This window comes from Rhineura floridana, chromosome 11 (assembly GCF_030035675.1).
Source record: "Rhineura floridana isolate rRhiFlo1 chromosome 11, rRhiFlo1.hap2, whole genome shotgun sequence".
Classification (NCBI taxonomy): domain Eukaryota; kingdom Metazoa; phylum Chordata; class Lepidosauria; order Squamata; family Rhineuridae; genus Rhineura; species Rhineura floridana.
In genome coordinates this window covers 48,902,133-48,917,131 of record NC_084490.1, presented here as the reverse complement: position 1 = coordinate 48,917,131, position 14,999 = coordinate 48,902,133, and the positions used below count along the sequence as shown (strand labels likewise).

General features: G+C 45.5%; 1 protein-coding gene across 1 annotated transcript; it reads right to left on the bottom strand.

The window, feature by feature from the left end:
• Positions 1 to 2,353: 2,353 nt before the first annotated feature.
• On the bottom strand, positions 2,354 to 14,433 carry LOC133367237 (keratin, type I cytoskeletal 14-like). Its single transcript, XM_061591233.1, has 8 exons — positions 13,716 to 14,433; positions 10,353 to 10,435; positions 7,993 to 8,149; positions 7,280 to 7,441; positions 7,033 to 7,158; positions 4,898 to 5,118; positions 3,688 to 3,728; positions 2,354 to 2,729 (listed from the first exon to the last, which is right to left on the bottom strand). Exons 1-8 carry the CDS (start codon positions 14,259 to 14,261, stop codon positions 2,632 to 2,634), a joined length of 1,434 nt encoding a protein of 477 aa, XP_061447217.1. The 5' UTR covers positions 14,262 to 14,433; the 3' UTR covers positions 2,354 to 2,631.
• Between the last annotated feature and the right edge of the window lie 566 nt (positions 14,434 to 14,999).

Below are 14,999 nucleotides of genomic sequence, written 5' to 3'. Positions count from 1 at the left end.
CTTTTGAGTGAACATAGGAAAGAATTGTGTTTGTGTTGTATATCTTTCTCTCCCCCTCAAATCCTATTTTTAAAGCAATTAGGCAGGGCTTACGAAGGTATCACTGTTTTTATTATGTAGGAAACTAATACTGATTTTTATAATGTTCTGCGGCAATCAACTGGTTTTGACAATAAACTATTATATGGGGTTTATGTAGCGTTGCCAGGTTCAGGACCTGAGACTGATCCTGTATCTTTAGGAGAAGAGAAAGTCAGCCAAGCGCAGGTGTTCTTGTAACACTTTAATGAGAAAAACCACAAGGTGGAATTCTCCCTTCCCCCTGCACAACTTAAAAGTTACAGAAGACCTCTTGGAGGCCGGGCTGGGCAACCAATGTTCCTACTCAGGCTCAATCTTTTAGCTAAGATTTCTATCTTAATTTCCAATTGGATAAATGTTTTTGTATGAATTGTATGTGCCAAGCAACTGTGGTTGATGCTTAATGTATCATGCTTAATGACATCACTTGGACCCACCCTGTGACATCACTTGGACCTGCCCCGTGATGTCACTTGGACCCGCCCCATGATGTCACTCGAACCCGCCCCCAAAATCTCAGCTTGGGATGCTTCTGACATGGCAACGCTACCTAGAACAAATGAATAAAAGGCTTCTGAGCAGACTCAAAAGTGTGTGTCCCTCACCACTAAACTACAGAGGGTCCGCCAAATTTCAAGGTTTGGGGGGGGGAAGATTCCAGACACAGGGTAATGTTTTCCAGGCAGACTTGATTCCCAGCATGTCTTTTTTCAAAAAAATAAGCATGGCTTCTTACAACATTTGTTGTTTAGTGGGTTGTTGATTTATGTGTATTTAAGGATTCTGTTATTTTTATGTATTTTTATCTATTTGATTTTGTTGTAAACCACCCCCTGGCTTCAGCAAAGGGTTGTATATAAATAATCTAAATAAGGAAATAAACGTAGAAATGCAGAGGGGTGTTGGGGGAGATGGCTGATCCTCCACATGACTGTAGCTGCTATGCTGGAGGATGACAGGCAGCCATGCTGTGTCATCTGAATATGCCCCCTAGGGCCGGCGCCAAAGGGCGGCCAGGTCGGACCCTGGCCAAGGGCCCCTTGTTAGGGTGGGGGAGTAGCACTCCCCTTCCGCAATGTGCAGCAGGGTCCCTGCCACAGATCGCAGGGAGGGAGCTTCCAGGCCGCCTGCCTGTTCGCTCGCTCCACCTACCTCTCTCTCCTATCTTCTGCTGCTGTGCGCACTCTGCGCGTAGGGCTACCATCAACCAAGATGGTGGTGGTGGAGGCTTCTTTAAGGGGCTGATGCACCTACCATCATCTTGGTTGATGGCAGATATGTATGTGTGCATGCGCGTAGCGTGCCGCTCATACATGCTATCAACCAAGATGGCGGCAGGGTATTAGCCCCTTAGAGAAGGCTCTGCCGTCATCTTGGTTGATGGCAGCTCTGCGCGTGCAGTGCGTGAAGCAGCAGGACACAGTAGAGGGGTAGGTGGAACATGCAGGAGCCACGCACCTGGGGCAGGCTGGTGTCCAGGGGCCCAGTCATGCCTGGCTGCGTGCATGTGTGCTTGTGGGTGCTGGGGTCCCGGCATGCCTGGCACCAGCCCTGTATGCCCCACCCTGATTACAGTTGGAGAGGTTCCAGGGCTGCCATCAAGGGTAGGCATTGTTGGGCATTTGCCAAGGCTCCCACCCCTGCAAGGGGCCCAGTGTCAACAAACACACTCCAGAGCCTCCTGGCCCTGCTGCTGCTGCTGCTGCTTACTATTGCTGCCTGTCCACCTGTCCTCTCTGAGCATGTAAGCATGTAAGCAGTCACAAGGGGGGAGGAGATGGGGAGCAGCTTCCTTTAGTTGCCTTGTGCGCTCCCCTCCAGGTGGTTCTACAGATTAGGACCAGAGGGAGAGCAAGTGACTGGGCAATAGAGACAGAAGCAAGGAGGAGAAAGACCCACTAAGAACGGGGGCCTGCTGAGGGCATTTTGCTCAGGCAAGGACCCCACAAACTCTGGGGCCGGCTCTATGTTGTGATCCTGTTTACCGTGACTTTGAGTTTTGAGATGTTTGTCCTTAGCAGCATCCAGTAGTGCCAGAAAGAGATGGGAGGAGAGAACAGAAAGAAGGGGCAAGAAAATGGCTGAGAATGTGGCTGAAGGTTATCCATTAAGCTCTTTTTGAGAATTGTTAGAATCTCTTTCTTATGGATGGGACAGCCGCAAGCACTGGTTCTTCCCCCTACTGGGAGTCCCATATTATCCTTTCTTGTAGAAGCCAACAATGATCCCACTTTTGAGGACCCCTGACATATGATCATGGACACAGCTTGCGTTTTGTATGATCAGGAACACCATGCTTTATTAACTGTTAACAAACAAGGCACTTGACTGTAAAGGTCACTTAACAGTGTGTGTTTTCTTCCTTCTGTGCAGGTTACATACACAAACATATACATTCAGAACATGTCTATTGTTTTTGTTAACTTGGAAAACTTGTTGATAACTTTTTTTTTTAAATGAAGACATACTACAGAACACACGAAGATATTGCTGTGTTAAACTTTCTCAGTTGTATCTCAGCCTTGGGGCATTGAGGACAGTCAGTTCTTTTCAGTAAGTGGACTGTTTGAGCTGCTCACGAGAAGAGACTATCTTCCCATCTTCAAGCTCCTCAACAATCATGCGGACTTGGCGTGAGGTCTTTGTCACTGCAAGAGAAGAGAGGGAAAGAGGGTTTTTTTTCCCCTTTGCACATCTCATGACTTCACCTGTTCACAGACAGAAGATTGGGGATGAAATGATCCAAGAAGTTTATATAGGGCCCTCAGCCAATGTACCGGCAGCCTGTCAATGCCTGAGGGAACAAGGAACACTGGAATGCTTCCTAGGTCTGGGAGCAAAATGGCAAATGTTTCTGCTTTCAAACAGAAAACCCCAGGGAGGAGCTCTGGATATGTAGCTGAAGGACAAAAGTGGGCTTTGTTACAGGAAAGGGAAACCTCCAGATACTGTGGAACTTGAAGTTCCATTATCCCTGACCATTGACCGTCGTGACTGGGGCTGATGGGAGTTGGAGCCCAACAACATGTGGACAGCTACAAGTTTCCCATCTATGCTCTGTTAGAATAGCAGTGATGAGTACTTCCTCTGTTTTCCCCTCACCCACTTGGAGTTGATGGGAAAAGCAGGAATGGGGATGTTAACAGTGCGATCCTAGGCATGTTTACTCCAAATTAAGTCCAACTGAGTTCCATGAGACTTACTCCATCATATGTGTGTTTAGGATAGCATCCTACAGTTTTTCTGAACAACCTGAAATAGGGCTCAGAATTATGGTTGCGGGACATAAGACTTTGTAACACTGCAACTCAAGATGGTGAAACTGTTGAAGGTAAAAATGTCATTTGTTTTCCTGAGATATCGTCCTCCAGACTCATTCAGTTAGTAGCAGCACTTGCTTACATCATACAAAATAAATAGTTTCAGTGTTCAGATTGTAAGAAGATCTGAGGGTGGATAGCCCCCTACCTTTTGTTCCTTTAGCCACTGTTTTTAGAAAGCTACTGGATTTGGCTATAAACGGGGCAAGTCAGGAATTGGGGCTTCATGAAGAACTCTCCTATATTTTCTCCATAATTTGAGCACCGAGTTGAGATGCATTCTTACCATCTTTTCCAGTCACAGCTGAATTGTACTGGGAAGTGATGCTATAAGAAAAGGAAAGAACACTGTCAAATTAGAAACCCATACAACTTTTCTAGGGCACTGTGGGAAAAGCTAATGAGGCAACAATTTTTTTAAAAATCCTAAAACTTCTTCTTAAAAATGAAAATAGGGTTGTCTCCTAATTACAGAGCTGATTAGATAATACCTTTTGTCCAGATTAATTAAAGAAATGTTAGCGTTATCAAAATCTGAATAGAAGTGATTTTTAAAATATTGAAGGAAGTGTGACCCCTTTCTAAGAAACAAAGCCTGCCTTTCACAACTAGAAGAAAATGCTTTAAGGTTTTCTTTTTATCCTTAATTACAGCAGCACCACAGACCCCCAAATAACTTTAGGAAATCAAGGCTTTCTCTTAATTCTCAGTTGCTGCTGATTAACATTTTCCTTTAGCAATTTAAAATAACCCCCAATCAATCAATCTAGGCAATCTGTTGGATCCAACCCTTTGATCAGCAAAGACAGAAAGACTTCCGCTTGCGCAACAGAACTTCCACTCCATTTCCTTGCCCGTGTGCCCCTTCCACCACCCCCTCACCAAATCTGCTCTGGGGGGTTGTGGGAAACCCCAAAGCAGATTTGGCAGCCATGCAGGGGGAGCGCAATGCTCCATGAGCACAAAAAGATACACAATAATTGGCTGCACTTTATGTAGTCTGTGAACTCCCCTATGAATCTAGGCATCAGGAAACCAAAGAGAGACAACTAAGAGACCTCAATCCAGCTGCAGCCCATGCCACTGCATGGTCTACTTGTGATAAGAAACCATGGACACAGCAGTTGGAGTCAGGGAGTAGGACAGACTGATAGACAGAGGGAGATAAGTGAGTAACGTGCTCTGATATATGGGGCAGTGGATTTTGTTGTTGGAGTGTTTAAGCTGTGTACCGCCAATCTAGCCTCAACCTGTATATTTGTAAATAAACTCAAATATTATAAAATGCCACAGGCCTCCAGTATCGTCCTTTCAAAGGTAACTAGTTTAAGCCCAGATAAACATGCGCCTTTGGAACTTATTTCCTCTTTGGGAAGATGGCAGATGCACAGCAAGGTTAACCAGCAACCTCTCTGTCTTGTTCCTTGTAAGGTGTTTTAGAACACCCTTCTTGCCATCTCTCCCCAGCACAGGAATCCCAGCCCGCGTTTACGTACTGGGTGTCCTCTCCCTCCAGCAGGCGACGGTAGGTGGCGATCTCCTGTTCCAGGCGGGTCTTGACATCGAGGAGGATCTTGTATTCGTGGTTCTGGTGCTCCATGTCGCACCTCAGCTCGGCCAGCTGCTCCTCCACGCTGACGACCAGAGCCTGGATCTGGGCGAGCTGGGAGCCGTAGCGGGCCTCTGTGTCTGCCAGGCTGCCTTCCAGAGCCGCTTTCTGAAGAAAGAGAATTGGGAGGGGGGGTCACACATTGGGAGGTTATTGGGATAACATGACTGCACATTGGCTTCATTGAATTTTTCAAGTAGGGATGGATTTGTTCCTATTTTAATGACAAACTATTTTGCACTTCTCAAACTAATACACAAAGTGAAACGCAGCTATCCTTCAAAATGTGCACTTCTCTGAATGTTGTGATGCAGTCCTCCAACCAAACAATGTGTATAATAATGCATATATTGGGGGGAAATTTTCATTAAAACACATGCATTAGTGAAAATAACATACAAACAAACATTTATATTAAGGAAAATTGCCTGCAAAAATGTGTATATTAAACTGCATACCAAATGTATTCATCAGGAGGAATTCTTACTGAAATGCTGACAAATTTTCATGAGGATTAAAAAGAGAAACCACAAATTGCTATAGAGAACTGAACTGAGCGAGCCAATCTCCAGTGTTCCCTAGCAGTTGAATAGAAAACAGAGGACCCAAGACTGGACCTCAAAACCTATCTATTGCTGACTAGTGGTTTAAGAGAGGAAGGACCCCCCCCCACCTTCCAAGTCAAAACTGAAGGCAGAAGTGGCCACCCCATCCCTTGGGGCTGCATTGCAGGGGTCAGGGGAGGTGAAGTCCACACCGGCTTTTGCTTTCTGAAATGGACATGAGAACGTGAAAGGAGGAACCTTGATGCAGAGGTTTTTTTTAAAGCAGAGAAGAACTTCTGGTTGTGCAAATGTGAAAGGCACTGTTCCTCATCAATTAATTATGGCCTGATTCATCTGAATATACAACCCATTCTATCCCGGAGGCTAAGGCCAGCTTACAATATTTTAATCCTCCGCTATGATTTGTATCTAAGACACACACAAGCACACGTGTGCGTGCATATGTACTTTATTTTTCCATTGCCATTTAATGCCAACCTTTAAATTTTTCCCCTTTACACTCATGTGTATATCTACCTAACAAATTAGGATCACATTCTGTGTATCTAAGAAGAGCCCTACTGGATCAGGCCAGTGGCCTTCTAGTCCAGCATCCTGTTCTCACAGTGGCCAGCCAGATGCCCATAGGAAGCGTGAAAACATCTGATGACGTGGGCTGTAGTCTACAAAAGCTTACGCCACAATAAAATTTGTTAGTCTTTAAGGTGCTACAAGGCTCTTGAGATTTTTTGCTGCATGAAAGTAACACAGCTACCCCTCGGGAAATCGTTACACTGCGTTATTGTTGTTGTTGTTATACATTTATATCCCCCCTTCCCCCCCTCTCACACACAGATTTTATCCTCATAAAAAAAAAAGCTAGAATGAGCTGAGAGATAGTGACTAGTCCAAGGTCACCTATTGAACTTTATGGCTGCACGGACACTCTAACCACTAACCCACATTTTAATGATCCCAGAAATCCTCCCAGAGCCTCTTGGCTATGAGACATGAGCAATAGGTTGACAGGATGGCTCACTCAAACCCCTCTCTCAACATCTTGCCTTTCTCTTTCCAACCCAAAGAGTGGATTGGCTGTGGTCCTATACGCGCTAAGCTTGAAGTAAGTCCCGCTTAACTTAATGGGTCTTATTGATGAATAGGCATATATAGGATTGCACTGTTGGTCACCACTAACTTCTCCCATTGGTTTCGATGGGATTTACACACAATTCACTTTTTTCTATATTTTTTCTTTTAACTATGGGGGGGGGGCTGTGCTGTTGAGGAATACCAGAAAAGAAATATGCACTCTGGGTAAGTGGCCATTAATGATATTGTCCAAAAGAAAAGAAAAGAAACATTTGTTAAGCAAATCAGAAGAGTGAAAAGGTCATACTTCTGGGACTGTACATATGAGACAGAACTAACGGAACTTCCAGAGGCCCAGCATCCTCCCCAGTAAGTCTCCCCATACCATGCTGAGTTGAGCCTGCAGCTCTATCTCCAAGCTTTGAACGGTGCGTCTCAGCTCTGTGATCTCCGTCTTGCTGGTCTGCAGGTGCTCTGTATGGGCGGCAACTTCACGGTTCAGCTCTTCAGTCTGCAAGGAAAAGGAGAAGACATGCTGCTTAGCTTGCATGAAACTCAGAGCACCCACGATCCTTTTGGGAATGCCTGTCATCCTTTTGGGAAACTCCATTCATCTGGAGAGGAAGGCACACCTTGCTGAAGAACCACTGCTCGGCATCTTTGCGGTTCTTCTCTGCCAAGGTCTCGTACTGTTCACGCATCTCTGACAGGATCTTGGTCAGATCCACTCCAGGAGCAGCATCCATTTCCACTGTGATTTCTCCACCCAGCTGGCTTCGGAAAACACTCATTTCCTGGAAAGAGGGAAAGAAATTGAAAGTTTATTTGCATTTCTGTTCCAGGTGTGATATGGAGTCCAAAACCTCATAAGAAGCTGACTCAGACTGCTTGTCCAAGTTGTGCATCTATCCCAGTATTGTCTACTCTGACTGGCAGCATTCCCCCAGGTTTCAGGATAAGGGATTTTCACATCACCTCCCACCTGATCCCTTTAATTGGGGGAGCCAGGGACGGAACCTGGAACTTTTTCAATGCAAAGCATGTGCTCTACCACTGTGCTATGATCTCTCCCCAGAGCCATGGGCCCCTGGATAGAAGCTCTACCTGCATTGCCAGCAAGCATTCTGTGGCCAGAAGGTCCACTGCTATGGATTAGGTTTTTTGCACACCATCACAGACCACCCTCTATGTGCTGGCACCCCAAAGGTCAGATCTCAAGCATGGGAGCATATGCATGTAACTGGTTGGCTATAGGATTGAAACCAACATGCAGAGGACTTCCAAGCACATTTCTTGTTCACCCACTGCTCATGCATCCGGGTTTATTGGCAGCTTTGCCTCTCACCTCTTCGTGGTTCTTCTTGAGATAAGCCAGCTCCTCCTTCAGGTTCTCAATCTGCATTTCCAGATCTGACCTAGCCAGTGTCAGCTCATCTAAAACTCTGCGCAGCCCATTGATGTCAGCTTCAACATTCATATGCAGAGCATGCTCTGTCTCAAACCTGGAAGCACAAAAAAGGATGAATTAAATGACTTATCCTCTTCTCTTTTTGTTCACTTTTAGGTCCCATATGGTTTTTCTTATTTGCTTCTGCAACCATTTGTCTATTATCAAGACTTATTTCAAAAGTCCACCCCCAAGGTCAAAGCCAACCTTGTTCCTATTAGCTATCATATTTATCTATTCTATTGGCTATCATATCATTAGCATGGATGTTATTTGCCTGTTTTCATCTTAAAGCCTCAGGGCTGCTAAACCAACCCTGTGTCACTTGATAGCTCTGGAAGCAGTACAGTAGTGGCAAATTCAGAAGTGCAGGGTCCCTTCATGTTAGTCACAGCCATGCCCCCTTCCCCACTGCAGGTTTGAGAATGAGATCCTTGTTAATGCCTTCTCCCACAACAGACATCCCTAGGAGCCAATAGCATGAAAGAAGAGAGTGTTAGCTATTGAGAAGAGTCTTTTCAGCAGCTGACTCACCCCCTTTCACTCTGATTGGCTCATATGAGCAGGAAAAGACACAGAAGCACATTAGAAGATTCTTCTCAGTGGCTAACACACTCCTTTTTCAAACTGATTGGCTGATTAGCTTGTGGGATGCTGGAGACATAGGGACCCTGCTGGACCCTGTTCCCAAAAAAGTAGGGGGTCTAAGACCCCCTGAGACCCTAGACGACTACACCCCGTCTGGAAGCAATGACATAGAAAAAATGGTCAACTCCATATAAGCCTCAGAATTTAGTTTCTACTGCAGGGGTGCGGAACCAATGGCCCTGTATTTGTTGGTTCACTCCAATGCCCATCAGCTGAAGTCAGCATGGCCAGTGGTCAGGGATTATGAGAGTTGTGGTCCAACAATATCTGGAGGACCACAGATTCTACACTCCTGTTCTTTAGTCTCAAAGTGACCTCCAAGGCACTAAAGCTGCCCCAGGCAATTCTCTTTATTTATATGCTCCAGTTGTTCCTTTTTGCCAGGAGCAGTCTTCTTCTGGTATCTGCCCTGGGTCAATTATTCTCCCTGTCCTGCCTTGGGGCGTGGGGAAATTTTGAGGATGCTTTTTTACAAATATAAGTATGCAGACACAGACAGCAATGCCCCTTCCATCCCTTCCCATAACTGCTTATCCAGAGAGTAAATGTTGCTGAATGTGTTTGAGATGTGATTATTATATACAGATCCATTGTGAGATTCAACATTGGGAGAGTGGACGTTTAAGGAAACTACTGTGGTCATCATCAGTATGCTGTCTGTCTTTCTGTCTGTCTGTCATTGCATTTCCATCCCTCCTTTCCTCCAAGGAGCTCAAGGTGGTGTACATGTTTCCTCCCCCTCTATTTTATCCTCACAACAGCCCTGTGAGGTAGGTTAGGCTGCAAGACAGTGACTGGCCCAAGGTCACCCAGTGAGCTTCATGGCCGAGTGGGGATTTGAACCCTGGTCTCCGAGGTCATAGTCCAATGCTGTAACCACTTCACCACACTGACTACTGACTACTTACTAACAGACAGCCAACTTCTGAAGCTAGCGGAACACAGGCTATTGCTGAGTAAATGAATGGAGCCTCCAGTGGGCAGAGAAGAGCCACAAGCAATTGGGTGGGTGGAGCTGGGTGGCTTTTAAGCAGTGATCCTTAGAAAGAGAGTAGTATCTTATAAGTACACAAGAATGTCCTTAATGTCATCTGGAAATGTTGGAGGACATGTTTTATGACATCAGAACAGGTAAACCAATGGGCTGGAGACATTGATAAATCTGCCAGTAAGAGACCAAAGCAGATCAGGTATCTAGGCAGAAAGGAGGAGATCTGAGTGCAGGGATGGTTTCAAGAGTCTCATGATCAATCTTATGATATACCTTTGGTTTACAAAATGTCAGATTATCCAACCTAGTTTAATTGTTTCCTAATCTAGCCTGCTAATTACACCTTGCTTATGTTCTCTGGGCTAGTCTCTGTGTTTCTAAACCTCATCTTCCTTTCCTTGCCCAGACTTGTCTAGTGGCTGTTGATCTGCCTTGGCTGCTGTTACCATATTTGAACCTGGTGCTTAGCCCTCACATCCGGAAGTCAAGCACCTGTACGTAATATGGCTGAAGCAATGTCATCAGGCTAGTAAGCCATGGATCAGACATGGTACCCCAAACAAAACATTGGCGGGGGGTCCCCAATGGTTCATGCACATCCTGCAAAAACAAAACTTACTTGGTTCTGAAGTCATCGGCAGCCAGGCGGGCATTGTCAAGCTGCAGGACAATGCTAGCATTGTCAACAGTGGCAGCTAATATCTGAAAAGAGAGCAGGTATCCTATGAAGCAGTCTTAAACAGGCTTGTCTGAATTATGTACTCTAAGTATACAAGACAAGTGCGGGCATTTACTGATGCAGGGGTGGAAATCAGGATGGCAGTTAGTGGGTTGTATTCAGCTAAGTCCTACTCAGAGCAGACCATTAAAATTAATGAACCTAAGTGAGTCATGTCTATTAACTTCAGTAGATCTACTCTGAGTATGAGTAGCATTGACTACCACCCAATGGCACCAAGGCAAGATGCTTAGATCTGCCTCATCAACAGGTTTAATGCACCCATCCCTGCTACTATCTGATTGTCTATTTTAAATAACAATCTCTACTAATATTTACATTGTCATTGTCCAATGGATAACGGTAAAGGTGGGTCAACTGTAAAGCAGCCTTTGCCAACCTGGTGCCCTCCAGCGGTTTTGGATCAGAACTCCCATCAGCCCCAGTCAGCACAGATGTATTGCAGTAAAGCAAGGAAGGGAGTGATTCTTTGGTGTTGCCATCCATTTGCTGCTCCTAATTAGAGGTCATGTTCAAGACTTAGGATGGATTTGTAAAAGGAACCATGTGAAGTTGAAGGCCAATCTTATTTTCATCTATACACACTGAAACAAAGAATCCTGAACTTTGGAAGGAAGGATGCCAGTGGATCAAGCAATGGATGACGATTTTGGGTAAGCCATGAGGAAATTCAGAAGCCTCAGGCATGGCATCTTTCAAACTCAGGCTGCATTCCTATACCCATTTATATGGGAGTAAGTACTATTGAACTCAATGGGGCTTACTTTTGAGTAGACATGTATAGGATTGCACTGTTAGTTCATCATCTATAAAATGGGGGGCAGATGAAAAAGAGGTCAGGGATCCTGCATCTCTAATAATTGGTCAGAAGATGGGATTTCCGCAAGTGGATCTAGCATGACAGGATACAACTGCTAAAATTCTCTCTTCTACAAATTAAAAGTACAGGACCCCCTGCCCATTTTTTCATCTGGCCACCCTGGTAAAATGTAGCCTACTTGACAGGGTTGTGAGGCTGAATTCAATAGATTTTATTTTGCCAGTTCACTGTTCCAAGAGTTCTCCTAGTCTCCCACTTCAGCCTGGTGTAAATCATTGTTTCTGTTAACTGATCATCACTCTGTCATCGCAATGCTAGACAAAAAGGTGAGCTGCGTCAGAGCCTTCCTCTCCTTGCCCAGAAGCACTTTCAGCCCCTCAGTGATCTCAGTGACTTGGCAGAGGGAGTGCATACTTGGAACGCAAGTCATATCTGAAATGCATTTGTGAGCCCATATTCCTTTCAGCACAGGTATCATTCACAACTCTTGTATTCTTTACGGAGGCATCTTCCGGTAGATAACTAGAATTACGCCACTGATGATGTCCTGGAGCAATGAATTCTAGCTTTTAACTGCTTCGATCTTGGCACTGCAGTTGTCATCCTATTAGTGGTTATCCCAATGAAATATTAATCCAGTTGCTCTCTTCCAACAATCATCACCTTTCACTCTTAAAATCGTTAGAGATCAGGATTTTAGAAAGTCTCCCAGTCATATTTTCCAAAGCAGCTTAGGAACTCTTCAGATACCTCAAGGGTTTTCACATAGATGAGGGCAAGCAGTAACAATTTTTTCTCTGAGTATCAAAAAGGCAGAACTAGATCAAAGGGGATTAAGCTGAGGGAAGATAGTCAGCAATTAGGAGAAACTTCTTGAAATTACTAGCAGTTCAACTATAGAACTGATTACCTTGAGCAGGGATAGTCAACAGGGCATCCTCCAGATGTCACTGGAGTGCAGCTCCCATCAGCCCCAGCCAGCATGGCCAATGGTAAGAGACGATGGCAGTTGTAGCCCAGCAACATCTGGAGGGCACCACATTGGCTGGCCTGGACCTAGGGACATGTAGATTGTCTTGTTAATGGTTTTGAAGTCGTGTCTGGAGACCTACCTGTTGGGGATGCTCTAGCTCTGGATTTCCTGCAGCAAGCAGAGGTTTGGACAAGATGGCCTACAAGGTGTCTTCCAAACACATTTCTGTGAACTTATATCTCCCTGAATATTATATGGGATTTTCTACCAGAATTTTAATCAAAGGGATCGGATACGATAACCTCTGGAGGAAGCTTCTGAGCTGTTCGTTCATTTGACTCTACAAACTTCTAATTAGTGGACTAGAAATCAGGAGGAGGGTTCTCCTTTGGATTCAGGCTGGCTTGAAAAACTAGGCCTAGTGTTCTGCATATCCTCCCTGGCCCTCCCCATGACAAGCATGAAGAAGGCCCCAAGGCCAGAAGGGCCATAGCACATTGGTAGAGCATCTGCTTTGCATGCAGAAGGTCCCATGTTGAATCTGGCATCTGCAGGTAGGGCTGGGAGTGACTCCCTGGCTGAAACCCTGGAGAGCCACTGCCAGTCAGTATAGACAATGCTGAGTTAGATGGACCAATGGTCTGACTCAGTAAAAGGCAGCTTCCCATGTTCCTATGCACAATAAATTATGCAAAATTACAGAGTCTATACCAAAATCGTATTTAGATAATATATCTCAGTTGCACACTATAGCTGCAGAATATTATGTATTTAGCACAGAGGATCCACACTTCTGAACAAGGGTCCATTTGTACACCTAAGATTTATTTATTTATTTTAACCATACACCTAAAAAGTAGTGCGTGAATGAGACAAGGTTGGGTTTGCGGATAACCATGTAAGGATTTGCTGCAGCTTCCAAAAGAGTATCCACTTGATAAAAAGCTTGGGTGAAATGCCACATAATGCATGGAAAGGCCCTAAGGTGAATGTGTTCTAAGAATCTGAACCCACATTTCCCACAGCAAGCCCAACACTCTTCACTGCACCCGTTTTATGCAGCCAGGGATTGCAAGTGGCAGACAGTTGCAGCAGGGCAGGCTTGCCTTAAGAACTGCAGTCGCTACATTAGCACATGCCATGCCATGCTTCATAGCAGCAACATATTTGTATAGGTTTATGCTGGAAATCAGCCGAAAGTGTTTCAATGCCTTAATATGGCTGCTTAGGTTTGCAAACCAGCAGTCAAGGAAGCCCTCATTAAAACATTGAAGTCTAAGATACAGGGATCACTGACAATCCCTTTTACACAGCTCTTTGCAGCTACCTTGTTGCACCTTGCTCTTTTTTTCTCATAATTTTTTTCTCACTTTAACATAAATTATATTTAATGCTCTGCTTTAGTCAGGTTGGGAAAGCATCCCCTTCAACAGTCCCTTTTGCCATTTACCTTGCTCCGCAGATCCTCAATGGTCCTGAAATATGGACTGTAGTCACGGTCTGGACGAGGTGCTTGCTTCATGTGCCACTCCTTAATCTTAACCTCCAGTTCAGTGTTGGCTTCCTCCAGCGCCCGCACCTTGTCCAGGTAGGAAGCCAGGCGGTCGTTCAGGTTCTGCATGGTTTCCTTCTCGCCCCCACCAAGCAGGAGGCCATCACCACCACCAGCAACAAAGCTTCCACCAAAGCCTCCACCAAAGCCACCACCAAAGCCTCCACCAAAGCCACCAACACCTCCACCAATGCCTCCACCAAAGCCACTGCCAATGCCTCCACCAAAGTTGCTGCAGTAGCTGCCCCCATAGCCACCACCAAGAGCACTTCCTACTCCAGAGACATAGCGGGAGGAAGAGATGGAGATGCCACCAGCTCCACCATGGATGCTCGGGGCTCTGTACCCACCACCAAGATGGACGGAGGAGAGCCGAGAGGATCCCCCACCAAATGAAGAGCCCTTGACAGAAGAAGAAGAGGTGTATTTCCTGATAGTGGACATAATTGCGAGGAAATGGAGAGTCACCCAGAGATGTCCTTACTATGTTCTAAAAGACTTGCGAGAGTGAGCAGCTCCTTGTCTGTGTTCGCCTCTTATACCTGAGATGGGGGCGTTGCTTTTTGCATTCCCTCAAGGTTTCATCACCCCCGGCATCCAAGCCAACTTCCAAAGCTATCCATTCCCTCCGTGTGCTTATTCATGCCTGTGTCACATTCCGGGATATAGCAACGGGCGGGGTTTTCTTTTTATTGAGCGGTTTCCTCCTTTGTTCCGAAAAGTATCGTCAGCTGTTACTCAGACAGGGTGGTTCTTCCACCCAAGGCTATATCTTTTTAAGAGTTTTCTGTACCGAGAAGACCATGGAATGTAAAGAACAGGAGTCCTTGACGGCTCCTCCCTGATGCCTTTCTAAAAAGTCAGGCCTTCCTAATATGTTCCCCCCCCCCATTGTCTCTGCTGTGTATCTTTGTCACGCATCCGTATCCTCCAGGGCCTTCTGGAACGTGGAGTGTGTGGACTCTTGCCTACAGAGCAGTGTTCAGCCAAAAACTTTCAAGCACTTATAATGAACAGTATGAAGCAAACAGCAAAGTGGAAGGGAAGGTTTGCTGCTAAGTGTTTGCTTGGCTGAAGATTCTGCAAGTCTGGGCGCCAGACAAGAAACAAAGCTTAGCTTTCATTTGCAGAGCATAGTTCGAGGCCGGCATCAGCAGGGACCATCTCCAGAACCTCTGCTGA

What these genes read in the sequence shown, in the direction of transcription:
- LOC133367237 (XM_061591233.1), bottom strand. Translation starts at nt 14,261, where the DNA reads ATGTCCACTATCAGGAAATACACCTCTTCTTCTTCTGTCAAGGGCTCT. An exon ending in TCAAGAAGAACCACGAAGAG is followed by an intron (nt 7,442 to 7,992) that starts GTGAGAGGCAAA and finishes CCCTCTTTCCAG; the next exon opens with GAAATGAGTGTTTTCCGAAG. An exon ending in TGCAGGCTCAACTCAGCATG is followed by an intron (nt 5,119 to 7,032) that starts GTATGGGGAGAC and finishes CTCTTTCTTCAG; the next exon opens with AAAGCGGCTCTGGAAGGCAG.